Source organism: Lissotriton helveticus, chromosome 10 (assembly GCF_964261635.1).
Source record: "Lissotriton helveticus chromosome 10, aLisHel1.1, whole genome shotgun sequence".
NCBI lineage: Eukaryota > Metazoa > Chordata > Amphibia > Caudata > Salamandridae > Lissotriton > Lissotriton helveticus.
The window spans coordinates 527,663,377-527,684,733 of record NC_136071.1 but is presented as its reverse complement, the minus strand read 5'-3'; the positions used below and the strand labels follow the sequence as shown (position 1 = coordinate 527,684,733).

The following is a 21,357-nucleotide window of genomic DNA, read 5'->3' as shown; positions in this document are numbered from 1 at the left end:
TCAGACACTGTAGCAAGGTGGAGTGTGCTACAGTGTCGAACGCTGCGCTGAGGTCCGACAAAGGGGCGGGACTTAAAAAAAGCCAGAGAAACGCCCCCGAATCGTGTTTTTACGGGGAAAGCGTGATTGACAGCCTCTGTCTCCCAATGGCTAGCCTCCATTTATGGAGCTAGCCAATGGAAGCAGAGGCGGGACTAAGCCCCACACTGTAGAGACATAAGATTTCTCCTGGGCGGAGCTAGGAGCTCCGGCCCCAGGCGAAACCTAAAAAAGAAGCTTCTACGCTGCACGAACAGGGACCCACCCTGGTGCAGACACCATTGAGAAGAACCAGAGAAGGAGATTAAAAGCTGGGAAATATAACATCTTGTGAAACAAGCCTGTTCAAAAAATAGAGGCATCAGAGCCAAGACCCAACAAGCTCTATACCAAGCCAGGGAGCTTCTGAACAGCAGCATTAGAATAGTGAAGACTATATTAAAGTGCCCACAACTTTGAGGATAAGTGTGCAGCCAAAAAAGGAATCCTTGCCCTAACAATTTTTCACACATGCAAGAGTTGAAAAAATCCAATGCCTTTAAGGAAGCTTGCCCACTTTTTAACTAAGTACTATAAATAGGGAATCCAGGCATGTATTCCTTTGGGATGATAAAACCTCTCAGAGCAAGGCATATCGATATCTAACAATGAATTCTTCCATGGTAAACTACAAAGAAGGAGGGAAGAGCATAAAGAGGAAGATATTCTGACAGAAATTTCACAGCCAATTAAGAAGAGTCTGATCTGGAACTTCAGATGTTCGCAATGTCCTAAATCTTCTGGGAGAAATTTAACAGCAATGAACTAACAGTTGTATGACGGAACCACACACACCTAAACAACACAATCACTACCACAACTGTTCAGTTACCACGCGTTCCTTTAGCACTCAAGTCTTTAAAACAACTTGCCTTAGGGGGGCACTGGACATTGAAATAGTATCATTTACTATTCCAACTCCAGTTGGTGTATCAGTAGGGAAGGTGTTGGACTTTAAATCCAATGCCAGTCCAAGACAGCTTTTCCTAAAGCAAGCTGTTATAACTACTTGCTTGCTAAAGGAACAAGTAGCAACAACGCGTTTGATGTAGTGCCCGCACTGTAAAGGCACTACTTGGATTACTCTGCGCGGTAAAGTGTGTTTTGCGAACAAACACCTTAAGAAGCACAATAAAGACTTCTAGTCAAGCCCGAAAAAATAAACTGTTTAGAATTTTGTTTGAAAAAAAGAGTATATAGTTAAAAAAATTAAAAAAAGATTCTGTTATAAAACTTACAAAAACCATAAAAATGGGTTTGTTAAAAAAACACAAAACCATCAATACGAGAACGCAAAAAAACTCATTATTGATGGCTGTTTGTCCTAAATACCATGCGCTGGAGTTGTTGGCCACCTGTTGTGGTTTGGGTACAGGCAACCAAACCCTGCTGCCTCAAAGGCTATGTGCATCAGGGATTGCATTTCCATGAAGGGTTAGGCACAAGGCCTGGCCTGACCCTGCCAATTCTGCTGCACTTGGCTAAAGGCAGTGCGTAGCAGAGTTGGCTGGTCATGGTGGCATGGGTGCAGGCCCTGTGGCCAACCTCTGCTGTGCATGTATGAAGACATTGTGCAGCAAAGTTTGAATACCCTTGGTAGGTTGGCGTTGAACCAGTGGTGGCCAGAAATGTATCCAGGGAGGCGGGCGGGGGCCACACACGCACCATACACACTCACACCCATTCATTCACCCACGTACACACACCCATTCATAACACTCACTGAGAAATACACATACATTCATACATGCACGCACACACCAAGAAAAGACAAACACATAAAACTTAGCGTAACAGCAGCTCTCCGACGAGGGACGCCTCGGAGATCCCACAAGGGTTGGGACTGGTGCTTTCCCTCGCCAGATGGCAGGTACCATTCCTAATCTTGTCAAAGTGTGGGATCAGGTCAGTGAGACTGCTGACCCCACTACACTCTGTGACCTGGTGTCACTGATTGACACTCGACCCTTGGCACTTCAGGGATTAAAACAGGAGTGCTCAGCTCCGAGGCAATCGGTGACACTCCCCCTTCTCTCACAAGGGAGAGGCCCTTGAGGCACTTTACCAGGCTGAGGAGGTCACGCCCAAAAGGCTGCGAAATCCTCAGCCTGGCAAAGTGCAGCTCAGACAGCCAAGAGCCTTCGCATTTAGGTCATGTCTAGCTCCTATGTTCAGCCTGACAGACACTGTTCTCTCCTGGAAGAAGGTGTGTGGCCTCTCAGCTCGTACGAACGGGCCTCTCAGGTCGTATGGACGGGCAGCTGGTGCGTAGAACCCTGGCTGCGGCCAAATCCTGAATTTCAATATGTGGAAAATTCTGTGCTTATAAGAACTTATTGTATGACTAAAAAACCTCTAAAATTGCAAAAAATAAGCATAGTAAAATTGTAGTTATGCTAAGAAAACCTAAAACCACTGAAATGTACTAATTATTAATAGGTGATCTAGCTAAAACCCTAGCTTTTGTCATGCACTGCCTGTGACCTCACATATGACGTCGCTCCCAACATGTTGAATAACATTATTTATGACATCGCTGATGACATCGCAAATGACCTGATTTATGACATTCACTGTAGTGGGGCGCCATCACGCCCCCAACAATCGCACTGCCAAATGTGCCAATGGCCTTCATGTTTCCTTATTATTCATTTTTTCATGTTCATCCATTTACTCCATCTCTATTTCACATTTGTCATCCTTCTTAATCAGTTTTAATGCGAGCCTGCGCGCTGAGTGTACTTGCTGTTTGCGAGTTTTTACTGTTCACCCCATGTCTATCCGGACTTTGCGAATGAACAGGACCAAGGCAATAATTCATGTCAGGCAGCGTTTTATTCAAAAAATACCCAATGCATTTCGGGCTCAACGCCCTTCTTCGGGGGTCACTGTAAACAAATGACAAATAACCACAGTCACGAGTTGTGTTATTCACTGTAAAAACATTGCTTAATGCTAATCTAATTAATAAACATGTTACCCAGTGTGTATTCAGCATTTTAGTGTATTGCGCTATCTACTGAATGTTAAACGATTTGAATAATATGCTTTTCGTTACTCCAGATCCTAATTTTTGTTTCATTGCCGCTTTTCAAAAAGTTGAAACCCCCTCGTTCTCCTCCCCACATGTGAACCACTCATCAATCCCTCGGCATCTGCCTGTACCTCGACTCTATATCACACATATTCCCCTTCCCAATCTATTTCCATCTCTCTTCGCGCTCATTTAATCTAACGGTAAACCGTATGCAAACTGACGTGCCCCGTCTCTCACTTTAACCGCAACCTCACAGTCATCATTATTCCATGTAAACTCTCCGTACCCTCCCCTCCATCTTAGGTGTTTTTTACTACCGGAGATAAGCTTACGATATGCACGCTTAACACATACCTGCTGCCTGTTGTTTAAAACCGTCCGTCCTTACTCCATCTGACTTCCCATGTGTGTCCTCCCAGAATCCCTCTCTTATTTAACACCTGGTTTCAACTACCCAATAACGTTGCAAAATCACCCTCCCTCACAGCTGCAATGGTGGAATAATCTTCGTGAGTTACTACAACTCCCATAATACTGTTCGAAATGCATTTGACAAATATAAACATTTTAACAAGATTTTTCAAGACTGATCTGCAATATAAGTATATCACTTGGGATTAAAATGTTAATTTGACACTTAGTACATGTAAATATTAGATATAAACATTGAATGTCATTTTCATCTAAAAGTAATCCTTAGGCGTTTTTCAACACTGTCTTTGATGAACCACTTCGATGTTTGAGGCGTGCAGACTCGTATTTTTGAGAATTAGTCCTATTTTTCATCTTAGTCCTTGGGTGCTATCCTGATGACAAATGTGAAATAGAGATGGAGTAAATGGATGAACATGAAAAAATGAATAATAAGGAAACATGAAGGCCATTGGCACATTTGGCAGTGCGATTGTTGGGGGCGTGATGGCGCCCCACTACAGTGAAGTTCATAACCCTGTTGCCACGTGGGCATGGCAATAAACTCAATCTGCACGCACTCTGGAGAATAAAAAGACAAGCATGAAAAATAAGTAAAAAGGTGTGCATCCTGACCCCCACTTACAGCGCTGATTTATGACATCCCACACCCAAGCTTCTATCTGTGCACACAGCAGACTCGATGTCAAAACCAGGCTTGATTCTATAAGCAGGTAAACTCAACTTATGGCCAAGTGTACCAGTGAATGCGAGGGCAGAAAGAGGATGCCTGATGCACCCAGTGCTTGATATGGAAACAGAGAAGGGCAGGTCCTCACTATCCAAGAGTACCTGTTGTTGCTGGTAAGTGCCGGTCTCCTACCTTTAAAAAGTGTTCATCATTTGCTAAGAGGTGCTGGCTCTCTCCCTTTCAAACTTAGGTACAGGTATACTCAGTGCACAAGTCGGGGGTACACGCAGGTACACAGCATCCACCCACTATTTTCACAGGGTGGACACCGTCCACCCTGCCAAGAAGTTGGGCCCCACAGAAATATGTTGAACTTGTCCCGGTGTAATTCTCAGACACCGGGACACGTTCAACATCACCTGCACATTGTCTGCTTTTGATTCATAGCAGCAACGTGCACAGCAGTGAGGGAGCTTTTTGTTTACCGCCAGCTGGGCCGAAGATAAGGGGCCATCAGGCCTCCTTTTATCTAAATATCCTGACAGGAGGCGGCCTGGAACCTCACACTTAAATGTAAATGTCACAGAAGGAAACAAAGGCACACAGCTTATCATCTCTTCACTGGTACTTAAGAGAGGCAGCTTTTTCATTTGTTCAGTCTCTGTATATAAGAGATGCATGTACTGTAAGAATGTCAGTTGTGTTGACCTGTCTCAGTATTTACACAAATAGCAATTTCAATAGCGCTATTTTATGTCTTTTATAGCACTACGCACCCAATGCTGGGTGTCAGAGCTCTTTACGTAACATGCACATTATAGATTGACAATAAATCATGTACAAAATGAGTTACATGAGACAGGGTTACAAGGTGTAGAGTCAAATGTCCTACATAGCTCACTGTGCTATATTACAAGGAAACAATTAAGGCTCCCTGTTTTCCGTTTTTATTGATTTTCACGGATAAATACAGACAGAAAACATTCATTTTCTTGTCTGTATTTATTTTTAAATGTGGATAAAAACAGAAATTGAGTTGCTTTTTGGGTAATTCTAAACAGTGTCTGCCATGACTGTCAGGCCAATAGATGTGTGGATTGCTAGATAAGGAGGTTAAAAAAAGAATGGAATTTTATTAAAGAGGCTTTAACAGCGGTATATATGCACAGGGTTGATACTGAAATTTGCATATCTTCATATAAGTGCACTGATTTATCTTTTGTGAGTGTTCACAGCACTGAAACCTGGCAGACATTCAAGCATGAGTGCCTAAATTATCGGTTCAATAAATGTGGAAATATACTCATTTCAGCATACTTTTTCCACAAAAACCAAAATAAATATGGATAAAACAGATAAAATTAGCAAAAAATAAATATAGATGGAAATGGCAAAAAAATAAATACCATAAAACCGGGAGCCCTAATTACAATGGTAACAAAAGGAACTCTTTATTAAAAGCAGTAACCCAATATCATTGCGTTATTTATCATTACATCTGCTGTTGCGCACAGTTCTTTCTAAGGGTCTCAAGAAGTATTTGGGCCCAATCAATTAGTCTTTGCTACCTAGGAAAGGTAATTTCTATGTTTTTTTAGGTATTTTATTTGTGCTCTCTTTCCTGTAGTAACGGCACGCTTGAGGTGGACTTGGTCATTTATTTGTCTAGCTATAGCTAGGCACTGCTTTCATGGATTCTATGACCTACACATCGGTTTTAAACACTACTGATCACTTATCTTCTCCTTCTCATGAACACTTGTGAATTTCCTTTTCCATGTTAGAGCACGATGATTGTGGTGGTTAACCTTGGGATAATATACCACCTGGTTTTTATTGTCTTTTTGAAACTTTGAAATTAATGAATGATCTTATTGGGGTCTATTATATATCTAGATTATTTGTTTATGTGTCCTTCCTTAGATATTGATGTGACAGCTTCCTGATGAAGGCACTTCCGCCGTAACACGCTTAGTCACTACATCTTCAAGCCTTCCATAATATAACCGATGTTTGTGGTTTAGTACAGAATGACTAGTTATGGTCTTTTGCCTTCAGCTATATATAACAAAAAATATTGCTGACAGGAGATGACGCTCTTTCCGCTGTACTTATACTAAATAGCTTTATCATATGAACTACCGATATCCAATCATGTACTAATGAATGTTAAGGACCATTTTTAAACAGCTGTTTATCAGATTTTTCACGATTTTTTAACTTTAGTATTTTTTCACATTGTATATACAATAAAAAGCTGTATTCTATACTTTGCATAGAAAAAAAGATTCTGTTAATTTATTTAATCAGCTTGTATTGTTTTGTTGTTGATATTTGTATGCCTGTTGACTTATATGAAATATTTCTTGCCCAAGAATGTTTTCAAATTGGTACCCACTTTACTATCTACATAAAATAAAAATCTGTCATCTGCATGATATGTGATGTGTTTTGCAGGAGATGCATTAACCCGCTATGCTATTTTGATTCAAATCTGGGACTTCACAAAACAAAGATCTCTCCCAAAAATGTGTTCACCTCCAGAGTTATCTCACCATTATTACTATTCCTGAGATTTACTGGGCACCTTTACAGCAGAAATGCCTTATCCCATAAAATATTTTAAAATGCAGACTTTACAACCAATTAAGCAGAACAGATCTACTGCCATGCTTCTCCTTGTTGCCAATTTCTTTGTGATAGTGTTTAAAAAATAAATATATTAATTGAGGCCCAGATTTTGCATAGGGATTGCGCCACTTATTTGGCACAACCCCAACACCAAATCTCATTTGTTAAATCTCATAATGCGCTTAAATGTACTGTCTAACCTGGTTAGTCCCCCACTTCGTTTTTTAGGTTCAGCCTAGCGGCAGCGCGCATTCACTCCTCGCTCTCACAGGCATGCAGAAGAGTATGCTGTGGAAGCCTCGCCTTCTCTCCGCCCATATTTGCGATTGGCTGGTATCATTGTCCTTGGTAAATCCTGGCTTACGATTGATAATGAGGCTTGTTAGTCCCTCCTTGTTACCGCCCTGTCGCCATATGTTACCTCCCATGAGGACTGGATCTTTTACTTGTGGCGTTACACGGTCTCCCTCATAAGTCCGTAAGAACTAATTTTTTTTTATTTGCAGCGCGGCCCACTTTCACTTTAGTGGCCAGGCTTGTTTTTTTGCTTAATTTTTCCACGCGGGCCGAAAGGGAGCATTTCTACTCACTAATCTAAAAAAGCATTTGCAATGCAATAGGTCTCGCATTTACGCGTGTTTAAGCTATTGACATTGCAAATAACAATACTTTTTATTGTTTGTTTTCGTTTTTAAAACATAAATAAAAGGCATTGCCATTTACAATGCCAATAGCTTAAACTCACATAAATGCAAGACCTATTCCATTGCAAATAAATGCTTGTATTTTTTTAAGCAGCATGGCCACCCCGTAACACGGACGCCTGCTTTTAATCACTTTAACCCAGCATTATCACGTGTCTTTTTCAAGCCACCCCCTCCCCGATTAGCGAATTAAGTCATGTGAATTCCAGGTAGCACATAATCGTGTGCTAATGGGCTGAAGCTTACAACAGCACATGTCATCTGTACTAAAGCCACCTGACAGGGTGTTTTCAAAAGCCTGTTTTATTAACAACACCACCACCGATACCTCCAACACTACCAGTACCACCACCAGCAATACCAACACTACCACCAGTACCACCATCAGTACCACCAGTACTACCAGTACCACTAGTACCACCACCACCACCACTACCAGCACCACGACCACCACTATCAGTACCACCATCACCACCACTACCAGTACCATCACCACTACCACTACTACCAGTACCACCACCACCACTGCCAGTACCACCATCACCACCACTACCACCAGTACCACTGGTACCACCAGTACCACCACCACCAGTACCATCACCACCAGTACCACCACCACCAGTACCAGTACCACCACCACCTGTACCACCAGTACTACCAGTAACACCAGTACCACCACCACCAGTACGACCACTAGTACCACCACCAGTACCAACACCACCAGTACCAACACCACCACCAGTACCACCGCCAATTGCCAACAGTACCACCAGCAGTACCACCACCACCAGCAGTACCACCACCAGTACCACCACCGCCAGTACCAGTACCACCACCAGTAGCACCACCAGTCCCACCACCAGTACCACCACCAGTACCACCAGTACCCCCACCAGTACCACCACCACCGCCAGTACCACCGCCACCACCATCAGTACCACCACCAGTACCACCACCACCACTACCGCCACCAGTCCCACCTCCAGGACCACCAGTACCACCACCACCACCAGTACCACCACCACCAGTACCACTACCACCACCACCACCAGTACCATCACCAGGGCCGGACTGGGAACCAAAACTGGCCCTGGAAAAGAGCTTGGCTGGCCTCCCTGGGAGCGGCCAAGCTGTTTGCCAGTGCCGGTTTCGACCGATTTTGTTACAGGGGCCGATTTTGCACCTATGCTGCAAAAAATGGCCCTGTAACAAAAATGGCCCCCAGGGCCCCAAATTCGGCTCCCACCCTAGCGGCCCACCATGGAAACACCTGGTACGCGCTACGCCCAGTCCGGCCCTGACCACTACCACCAGTACCACCACCAGTACCACAACCACCAGTACCACCACCACTATCATCAACAGTACCACCAGAACCACCAGTACCACCACCAGCAGTACCACCACCAGCAGTACCACCACCACTAGTACCACCACCACCAGTACCAGTACCACTTCCAGTAACACCACAAGTACCACCACCACCAGCACCACCACCAGTACCACCACCACCACCACCACCAGTACCACCACCACCAGTACCACCACCAGTACCACCACCACCAGTACCACCACCACCAGTACCAGTATCACCAGTACCACCACCAGTAACACCACCAGTACCACCACCACCACCAGCACCACCACCAGTACCACCACCAACAGTACCAGTACCACCAATACCACCACCAGTACCACCATCATACCACCACCACCAGTACCACCACCACCACCACCAGTACCACCAGTAACGCCACCAGTACCACCACCACCAGTACCACCACCACTACCAGTACCACCACCACCCGTACCACCACCACCAGTACCTCTACCACCACCACAAGTAAAACAACCACGACCAGTACCACCACCATCAGTACCACCATCACAAGTGCCACCAAGACCACTAGTATTACCACCATCACCACCAGTACCACCACCAGTACCACCACCACCAGTACCAGTGCCACCACCACCACCGCCAGTACCAGTACCACCACCACCAGTACTGGTACCACCAGTACCACCACCAGCACCACCACCACTACCAGTATCACCACCAGTACCACCACCACCACCAGTACCACCACCACCAGTACCACCACCAGTACCACTACCACCAGTACCACCACCACCATGTACCACCACCAGTACCACCACCACCAGTACCACCACCACCACCAGTATCACCACCACCAGTACCACTATCACCACCAGTACCACCTGTTCCAGTGCCACCAGTACCAGTACCATCAGTACCAGTACCCCCAGTACCACCAGCACCACCACCAATACCACCACCACCAATACCAACAGTACCAGTACCCCCACCAGTACCAGTACCACCAATATTACCAGTACCACCACCAATACCGCCAGTACCACCACCAATACCACCAGTTCCAACACCACTACCACCACAAATAGCACCACCACCACCACAGTACCAGTACCACCAGTACCACCACCACCAGTACCACCAGTACCAGAACCACCACCACTACTATAAGTACCACTATCACTACTAGTACCACTACCAATACCACCAGCAATGCCACCACCACCTCAGCACCTCTCACTCACTAGTAATGGCATGGGCACTGTACTAGGCTGGAGCTGCAGCCGAGATCATACCTCCCTCCCTTCATGCGAGCCATAAAGCACAGCCCGCCCTGCATAGGGAGGTGAAGCCAGGGCCCAACTACAGCTGGAGTGTTTATTAGGCCAAAGATGGCAATGACATTACGCAATGCCACACTGCACACTCATATCACGGAGAGAGCAGGAAATAGCCCCCCCCCCCCTCGCTTCCTCCTGAGCCACCACAGTGAAATCACAGTGCGAAAGGTACTGGAGCCCTTTGTTAGTGTTTATAGCTCGGATCATATGTAACTCTCACTTCACACTTTGTGTCTGTGTAATTTACAAAACTTACACACCTTCTTCACTGCACTATTTATCACTACTTTGAAGACTTTGCAGGCCGGTCTCTTCATCTGATATTTACAATCTAACAAGCGGTGGAGAAGGCCCTTTATTGCAGTGCAATAGGTCTCGTTTTTGCGAGGTTTTAAGCTATTAGTATTGTAAATGACAATGCCTTTTATTTATGTTTAAAAACCCAAAACATAAATAAAACCATTGTCATTTACAAGGGCAATAGCTCAAACTCGCGTGACAACAGCACATGTCATCTGTACTAAAGCCACCTGACAGGGTGTTTTCAAAAGCCTGTTTTATTAACAACACCACCACCGATACCTCCAACACTACCAGTACCACCACCAGCAATACCAACACTACCACCAGTACCACCATCAGTACCACCAGTACTACCAGTACCACTAGTACCACCACCACCACCACTACCAGTACCACGACCACCACTATCAGTACCACCATCACCACCACTACCAGTACCATCACCACTACCACTACTACCAGTACCACCACCACCACTGCCAGTACCACCATCACCACCACTACCACCAGTACCACTGGTACCACCAGTACCACCACCAGTACCATCACCACCAGTACCACCACCACCAGTACCAGTACCACCACCACCTGTACCACCAGTACTACCAGTAACACCAGTACCACCACCACCAGTACGACCACTAGTACCACCACCAGTACCAACACCACCAGTACCAACACCACCACCAGTACCACCGCCAATTGCCAACAGTACCACCAGCAGTACCACCACCACCAGCAGTACCACCACCAGTACCACCACCGCCAGTACCAGTACCACCACCAGTAGCACCACCAGTCCCACCACCAGTACCACCACCAGTACCACCAGTACCCCCACCAGTACCACTACCACCGCCAGTACCACCGCCACCACCATCAGTACCACCACCAGTACCACCACCACCACTACCGCCACCAGTCCCACCTCCAGGACCACCAGTACCACCACCACCACCAGTACCACCACCACCAGTACCACTACCACCACCACCACCAGTACCATCACCAGGGCCGGACTGGGAACCAAAACTGGCCCTGGAAAAGAGCTTGGCTGGCCTCCCTGGGAGCGGCCAAGCTGTTTGCCAGTGCCGGTTTCGACCGATTTTGTTACAGGGGCCGATTTTGCACCTATGCTGCAAAAAATGGCCCTGTAACAAAAATGGCCCCCAGGGCCCCAAATTCGGCTCCCACCCTAGCGGCCCACCAGGGAAACACCTGGTACGCGCTACGCCCAGTCCGGCCCTGACCACTACCACCAGTACCACCACCAGTACCACAACCACCAGTACCACCACCACTATCATCAACAGTACCACCAGAACCACCAGTACCACCACCAGCAGTACCACCACCAGCAGTACCACCACCACTAGTACTACCACCACCAGTACCAGTACCACTTCCAGTAACACCACAAGTACCACCACCACCAGCACCACCACCAGTACCACCACCACCACCACCACCAGTACCACCACCACCAGTACCACCACCAGTACCACCACCACCAGTACCACCACCACCAGTACCAGTATCACCAGTACCACCACCAGTAACACCACCAGTACCACCACCACCACCAGCACCACCACCAGTACCACCACCAACAGTACCAGTACCACCAATACCACCACCAGTACCACCATCATACCACCACCACCAGTACCACCACCACCACCACCAGTACCACCAGTAACGCCACCAGTACCACCACCACCAGTACCACCACCACTACCAGTACCACCACCACCCGTACCACCACCACCAGTACCTCTACCACCACCACAAGTAAAACAACCACGACCAGTACCACCACCATCAGTACCACCATCACAAGTGCCACCAAGACCACTAGTATTACCACCATCACCACCAGTACCACCACCAGTACCACCACCACCAGTACCAGTGCCACCACCACCACCGCCAGTACCAGTACCACCACCACCAGTACTGGTACCACCAGTACCACCACCAGCACCACCACCACTACCAGTATCACCACCAGTACCACCACCACCACCAGTACCACCACCACCAGTACCACCACCAGTACCACTACCACCAGTACCACCACCACCATGTACCACCACCAGTACCACCACCACCAGTACCACCACCACCACCAGTATCACCACCACCAGTACCACTATCACCACCAGTACCACCTGTTCCAGTGCCACCAGTACCAGTACCATCAGTACCAGTACCCCCAGTACCACCAGCACCACCACCAATACCACCACCACCAATACCAACAGTACCAGTACCCCCACCAGTACCAGTACCACCAATATTACCAGTACCACCACCAATACCGCCAGTACCACCACCAATACCACCAGTTCCAACACCACTACCACCACAAATAGCACCACCACCACCACAGTACCACTACCACCAGTACCACCACCACCAGTACCAGAACCACCACCACTACTATAAGTACCACTATCACTACTAGTACCACTACCAATACCACCAGCAATGCCACCACCACCTCAGCACCTCTCACTCACTAGTAATGGCATGGGCACTGTACTAGGCTGGAGCTGCAGCCGAGATCATACCTCCCTCCCTTCATGCGAGCCATAAAGCACAGCCCGCCCTGCATAGGGAGGTGAAGCCAGGGCCCAACTACAGCTGGAGTGTTTATTAGGCCAAAGATGGCAATGACATTACGCAATGCCACACTGCACACTCATATCACGGAGAGAGCAGGAAATAGCCCCCCCCCCCCTCGCTTCCTCCTGAGCCACCACAGTGAAATCACAGTGCGAAAGGTACTGGAGCCCTTTGTTAGTGTTTATAGCTCGGATCATATGTAACTCTCACTTCACACTTTGTGTCTGTGTAATTTACAAAACTTACACACCTTCTTCACTGCACTATTTATCACTACTTTGAAGACTTTGCAGGCCGGTCTCTTCATCTGATATTTACAATCTAACAAGCGGTGGAGAAGGCCCTTTATTGCAGTGCAATAGGTCTCGTTTTTGCGAGGTTTTAAGCTATTAGTATTGTAAATGACAATGCCTTTTATTTATGTTTAAAAACCCAAAACATAAATAAAACCATTGTCATTTACAAGGGCAATAGCTCAAACTCGCGTGAATACGAGACCTATTGCATTGCAAACGCTTGCTTAGGACTTGTGGCCTGAGTATACGCAGTAGCTTACAGTATCTCCCATTCAAAGCACACAGTTTCTAAGCACACGTCTTTAAGCACACAGCTGAATCTCCTACTATTCATATGATAGGCGCCCACTGGGGATCTTTTATTCTCGCTGGCACTGGGCAGGGAGGGTAATTAAAAGGTTCGCCTGGTGAAACTAGCACTGTATTCACTGACTGGCATCTATCAGGTACAGTCAGTGCAGACATATTTCCTGTCTGTGTTTGGAATTTTTCCACAGACCCTGCCTCTTCTGTGCCTGTGCTTCTCCGTGTGCTCCGGCTCGCGCACCCCGCTCTTCAGTGACCTGCCCCATTGTTCGTGGACAAAGCGCGGTTGTCATCCTCGGCCTTTGTGGAACGCGACACCCCGGGAGCCCCTGTCTGACGGCGGCCGCGAGGACAGGAGCAGCGTCCGGCCCGGCCCGCGCACTCTGCCTGTCTGTTGTGTTTGGCAGCGCCGGGAGCGGGTCCCGAGGAGGAGGGCAGGGTGCCTGTAACTAGGAGAAACATTGCCCGAGTGTTCCGGCCTCTGACGGACTGTGAGGAGTTCCCGTGTCCAGGCAACTGGCAGAAACTTTCTCAGTCACGCAGGCGTGGTAGGAGCGGCGCGAGCCACCTCAGGGCGCACGGCGGGAGCGCGAGCCTGTCTGCAGCCCTCCAGGACCGACTCCCGGACTTCAGGGCGCGCGCCAAGGCACCGGGGCTTCAGTCAGGGCGGCCCCAGGACTCCTTCCGCATTACGGGCCGCACTGCCAAGCGGCAGGGCTCGGGACTACTCCAGCAGTCACTGAGCACCCGCAGCATCCCGTCACTCACCGTAGGGGCCACAGGACTCACTCAGAATCCGGTCACTCACTGTAGGGGCCACAGGACTCACTCAGCATCCGGTCACTCACTGTAGGGGCCACAGGATTCACTCAGCATCCCGTCAGTCACTGTGGGGGCCACAGGACTCACTCAGCATCCCGTCAGTCACTGTGGGGGCCACAGGAATCACTCAGCATCAGGTCACTCACCGTAGGGGCCACAGGACTAACTCAGCGTCCCGTCACTCACCGCAGGGGCCACAGGAATCACTCAGCATCCCGTCACTCACTGTAGGGGCCACAGGACTCACTCAGCATCCCGTCACTCACTGTAGGGACTCGTTCCAGTAGTGAGTTGGGAGCTCACCCCATCCCTCAAGAATTCACGGAAACACACCAGGAATCCCTCCAGTGTCTCAGGACTCACTTCAGCACCCGAGGACTCACCCTGGGGACCAAAGGACTCACTCAGGGTCACACGATTCGCTACAGCACCCTACCACTCACTGAGGGACCACAGGACTCACTCATGTCCCCAATACTCAGTGCAGCGCCTTTGGACTTACTCAGGTTCTAGGACTCACTCAAGTGCCTTTGGTTCACCCGAGAGCCAAAGGAACGGTCAACGACCACTCCAGGTCCTAGGGCTCCTTCCGTCACCCCTGAAGCCAGTCATAAACGGCAAGGCTCAGCTTTTGAGACTTACTCCTAAACGTCTGAGCATGCTTACTCTGGAAATGACTGACTCGAGCAACTCAGATCTTGCTCCAACGACTTAGTACTTAATTCATGATTAATTTTATGAAATGTTACCTACGATAGAGGACAACCCGGAATCTAACAAACCCGATCTTATGATCACTTATTTCAGGAGTAACACCATTGCTATTTCTCTCTTGCCCTTACAGGCTACTTTGGAGTGACTCCAGCAAATCATTGAGTACTTGTGTTTCTCATTAAACACTTGAGCTTCCAAATTCGCCAACTTCTAAGAAGTCTCCAAAGCTCCTCTTTAGAGACCCCTCCATTCCAGTACTTCAGGACCAACTATAGCACCTCTGGGTGCCCCCTGACCAGGAAGCACCCCAAAATCTCCAGACATTGGGCTAGATGATACTTCTCACACAGTAAAATTGCCCACTTCACCAGAACCAACACCAGCGCCTAGGAAGGCAAAGGTCAGAAGTTGCTCTGGCACCTCTTCTTGTTATGGACACCACTTGTCAGCTGTGATCTTGACTGCATCTTCCACAACCTTGGGTGCCCTGCAGAGTCTCACCCCAGCCCCTCCCTTCAGACCGCCGCGATGAGCATCTCCATGTCCTTCAAGGAACTGGTGAACCTGGCCATAGGTACCCCGGAGGTGGGCGCAGTGAACTTCAACGCCCTCCACTGCCTCCTTCATGGTCTTCTCGAGCACCTCCACGTGAGCGACATCCAAAGGGACATCCCGAAGGAGGAGCAGGACTTCATCAGGCTCCCTCTGGGCAATGCTGTCGTCAAGGGTGGTGGCGACAGCTCCAGGTCCCTCTTCCACCACCTGCAGGACAGGATGTCCAGAGTGGAGAAGCAGCTGCAGCATCTGAACGAGCCGCTCTCACTCAACAACCTCCTGGAGCAGACTCAGGCCAGCAACCAGCCCGTGCAGGAGATGTGGCAGCTGATGCAGCTCCGCAAGAAGATGGAGGCAAACGAGGAGGGGGTGACCAAGGTAGGCGCCGAGACCACCGTCATAGGGCCACAGTCAGTAACCACCGAAGTGGTCGAGCCATTGACCTGCTAATGGAGGTTTCAATATGAGGTTTAGTGTCCAAGTAGGGAAAATCTCTAGTCTGATTGAAATATCTTTTATTCTGTAAAGTAGCTGAGTGTCAGACTCAGAGACATTTTAAGGTATGGGCAAAGTGGTCAATTACAATTTCAAAGCTTTATTCGGTGTTTTGTAACATCCATAAAAGCATACATAGTCAAAAGAAAAATAAGACAATACAGCTTCTATTGCATATTATACAGTAACTAAGCATAGATGTTAAAAGAAAATTACAAAATACGATCCTAAAAATGAGCAAAAAGACGCAATAAAGTGACTTATACTATCATACAAACGGATTCACGAAAAAGTAATTAATCGGTTATAAGGCATGTGCAAAATGTGCTAAAGTGGCGAATATAAAGTGCATATAATTCTCCATTTCATTTACAGTGGTTAACTTTGTAGATAAATACAAAATTTAAACTTCATAAGTATATCTTTAAAATATAATTGATTTCCTGGCGGCAATACTTTTTAAAATATAGGATGCCGTAAAAAAACAAATATCATGACCTTCAAATGAAAATAGCAGCTTCAATGCATTTTTGATGGATTGAACATTATATTTTAAAAACAGTGGCTTCAGATAGAATTTTCTTAAAAAGTGATAAAATTTACAGAACAATAAAAAATGGCAGGAACTTTGCGTGGACGTATTGTCACAAGGACATACTACGCTCGTGCTTCTTTTCAAAACAGGAAAGGCCACTAAATGGTGTACAATCCCCAGCCTTAAACGCGTTAAGACAAAACGGTGGGAAGATATGGTAACATCATCCAGATATGACTGAAAGCCTGTTAAGAGATTATAAAATGCAACGGTTGGCAGAGACTTAATTCATTTTCCTCTTGACTCACTCTTATGGTCCAAAAAAGCTTCTTTAATATCCCTTTTAGTGATTGCAACTGCATACTCAGGTTCACTAAAGATGTCACAATTAAATAAAAGGCTGTACCAATATCGTATGTAGCTCAGCCACGGGATGCGAGAACTGTGGTCGAGCTTAATACAGTCTTTTATTATGCTTTGTGTAAATGCAGTTTCAGGCTTTGCCCAAATAGATCGCCACAATAAAAGGGGGCAGAGTCCTGGCAAATCTGAGATGTATTTTAAATCCACTTCTTGATGTATTATTTCAGTAGAAGCTGACGGTGGTACACACAGCAGGCGTTTAATGAATGCATTTTCGTCATGCTGTAATGATTGTTCGAGATGGTGTCCCCATACTCCCGCACCGTAAAGTGCGGAAGATACGCACTTAGCGTTATATATAGTTAACATATCTCTAATTCTTTGTGCACCAACTTTTGCAGCGAAGCGGAAAATGCCATTTACGTTCCTGCTCATTTTGTGGCGAATGTTATCATATTCCTGTAACCATTCCCGTTTCCTGCAAAAGTTACCCCAGGTAACAAAATGATTTAACTGTTTGCATTTTTGTTCCTTCTAGGTAAAAGGGCTTCCCTGATTTAGTTGTTGGTTTTCCACACGACATTACAAATGTCTTTGTTTAATTAATTTGGAGTTTCCTGTCATTAATAAATTTAGTAAAATTATCTATAAGACGTTGCAGGCAAATAGGGGTACGTGAAATTAAAACCGCATCATCTGCGTATAATAAAATAGGGACAACCATGCCCTCGATAGAGGGTGTGTCAGCATGTATCTGTTTTAGTGTACTATCCACATGGTTAATAAATAATGAAAATAAAAATGGTGCAAGTACACATACCTGACGGATGCCCCCTTTTACCTTAAACAAGGGAGTACACTCGCCTGCGGGACCATAACGCACTTTACTGGACAACTTCTCATACACCCTTGCCAAAAAATAAACAATTTCCTTTGAGGCACCGGTGTTCAGAAGAATCTGCCACAATATAGAATGGTCTACCAGATCGAAAGCGCTGCTTAGGTCCGCGAAATGTAAAAATTATTTCCCCCTCTTTGCCACGGTGTATTTATTTATAAGAAGATCGAAATTCACACACTGTTCCAGGGTCCCCATGCCCCTTCTAAACCCATATTGGGTTTGCGAAAGAATTTTATTATCCTCGGCCCATGTTTCAAGTCGTTTTAGCATGACCCTGCTCATTACTTTGAGGACCGAGTCCAGCAACGATATGGGACGATAGTTGCTGGCCTCAGATTTACAAGCTTTTTTAAAAAAGGGAATAATTAATGATTGACCCCATGTTGAGGGAATTGGGCCATCAACGGCTGCATTAAAAATCTTAGTTAAAATTGGTGCCCAGAGATCCTCCTGACTTTTATATAAGTCGATAGGTACTCCGTCGGGCCCCGGGGCCTTCCCTCCTTTACTATCAGAAAGTCCTGCATGTACTTCATCTAGTTGTATTAATAGAGGTAATATGGGCCAGATGGAGCTAAGTGGCTGATTTATATCAATCTTATCTGGATTAAAAATAGATGTATAATGTTCAATCCATTTATCGCTATTTACATATGAGGTAAGTTCTGATCGGCTATCATCTTTTAAAAAGGGACAATTTAATGTTTCCCAAAAAAGTTTGCTATTCTTAGTTATTGCTGCCAGGCTAAAATTGTTCCAAGCCTCATTTTGCAATTCTTTTTTCCGGGCCATAATAATATGTTTGTAGTTGAGGCGTGATACTCTAATGCTCTCTTTATTTCGAGGTTTTGTACCCAGGGCTTGCTTTAAATTATGTAAGGCATTGGTACAGCTTTTATTAAACCATCCTATATGTTGCTGTTTCCTAGCTTTATGCTTCCTTATAAGAAGTCCTTCTATAAATTCATTAATCTTTTAAAAGTTATGGATCAGGTAGCATGAGTCCTCCTCCTCTCCTAAACAATAATCTATTTCTTGTTTACAGTTCGTGATAACTTCCTTTTGTATTTTGTTTGGATCAACAGCTGCCCACTTTAGTCTCATGCCATTTTGTTTTTCGGGGATAATATCAATAACACAGTTGGATGTGTTTACTTGTTTATTTCCCCAGCTTAACAGGGCTATTGAAACACTATTGTGGTCGCTCACCACCTGTTCCGTGATCCAAAGGTCTTTAAAATCACTATTATTTGATAATAGAATATTATCTATATTTGATGATGAGCCTCTGCCAGTAAAAGTTGGGCATAAAATATTATTCTTATCCCTTGTACAGATTAAAAGGTCAAGATCATATTTGGATAACAGGGCATTTAGTGCTGTTCCATAATCACCATGGGGAAAATGCAACAAATCTATACTTTCGTTTGGAGTATTACCTTTTATAAAACCACACGTTTTAGTGTGGGCAAGTGGGCACATTTGGACATTAAAGTCACCCATCCATAAGAGGATTACTTGCCTGTTTGCCACTACCAGTGCACTATCTATTGCTTTTTCAATATCGTGGATAACACCACCTCTATTCCTACTAAAGTTGTTATTATAGAAATTAAATAGCAGCAAATCTTTTCCCCTATTAAATCTGAGTCTAGTTAACTGACAGTTAGGACCTGTAGTTATGCAAGAAATAATTTTGCACTCTGTTAATTTATTAGAAACAAGTGTCAGCAGACCTCCCTTTGCCTTGCCGGAGGTAGAGTCGGCCGCTTTAACCCAATTCGCAGTATACCCTTCTATGTAGACTGGGTCTTTATGCCAGGTTTCCTGTAAGCAAATTACGCCATACTTTGACGTGATAAGATCTTTCCAGTGTGGTGTATTTAACCTGCTATTCAGGCCTGCTATATTCCAGCTCATGAAGGTGTAACCTATTTGATAGTTTATCATGCCCCCCTCTTGTTGATTAACTTAATTTGATATTACAATTGGGTGCTCAGGCCGTGTGCCCATATTACATATAGATTCTGCTATAGCCTTACTAGGCAGGGACTGGTTTATTGTTACCCCCGCTATATTAGATGTTAACAAAATATTTCCGGGAGTTATCACAAAAGGTATATTATCATCCTGCATAGCATTTATCAAAGGGTGTTTCAAATTATCCATAGCTATTTTTTTGATGTTACCTGTTCCCAAATTATTCCCAGTGGGATGTACAGTTGATATTAATGGGGTTCTCTCACATTTCTTAAGTCAATCGTTATCCTCCATGGACCCTAATATCTGGTACCTGTTAAATGTGGGGATACTTGAATGTGAGAGTAATGGTGGTGGTGGTAAGAAGGTTTGGTACTTGGGTTTGGAGTTACAAATGGTATTGCCTTGAACAAGGTTTCCCATTAGATGTCTATAAAAGTAACCCAGTGGCAAAAGAGTCATGTTATATTCCCATTGGGAAGGGGGGGAGCATTTGCCAATACGTCTCTTGCCCAAGCGGGAGATTTAAACTTAATTATAATACAATCTCCCTCTAATTTTTAGGTCTCGGCAACGAGAACTATTGTCACCTAGTAAGCGCGCAAGGGAGTACAGAGCGGTGCACGAGCCGACCAGGGTCTGTGGACGCGCACACACAAAGGCAGGCAGGCAGGCACACACCAGACACACACAGACAGACACACGCACGCACGCACACACACACACACACCCTCCCTCTCTGCCCACTCCCTCTCTGCCGCCCCCCCCTCTACCCCCACTCACCGGGCTCTTTCCCTCTGCAGCGGGTCAGTCACGGCAGCAGGCAGACTCGGTGTCTTCTCCGGCGATCTTCAGCTGATGTGCACGCTCACGCTGCGTCTCCTGCGCGCCCACCACGCTGTTTCGCGCCCGTTGATCCTCAGCTTGTGATTACTACTCCTTCTAACCAGGATTCTAAATTACTATTTCTTGGTTCTCTAACTCCACTCTGTTGATTCGTAACAAACTGATATTCAGCTCATTTCACAGTCTCGCTTTTGCTTCTCATAAATACAATAAGATTATTTTAAGCAATGTCTACCCTTCTTTTGGTTCTGTGCCTATTATGCTTCGGACTATAGAGTTTTAGAAAGTGTGGTGGAAGATTCCATGATATCAGTGGTGTGCACAGTGCAGAGTGAGTGTGCAGAGTGCAGAGTAGTGAGTGCAGAGTAGTGAGTGCAGAGTA

General features: G+C 46.1%; 1 protein-coding gene across 1 annotated transcript in view; it reads left to right on the top strand.

Moving 5' to 3' along the window:
• Nucleotides 1-14,339: 14,339 nt before the first annotated feature.
• The window catches only part of LOC144785371 (uncharacterized), a 337,243-nt gene continuing 330,225 nt past the window's right edge, over nucleotides 14,340-21,357 (top strand). Inside the window, exon 1 of the mRNA XM_078664322.1 lies at nucleotides 14,340-16,233. Coding sequence (XP_078520448.1) covers nucleotides 15,829-16,233 — 405 coding nt within the window. The 5' untranslated portion in view covers nucleotides 14,340-15,828. The remainder of the gene's footprint in view (nucleotides 16,234-21,357) is intronic.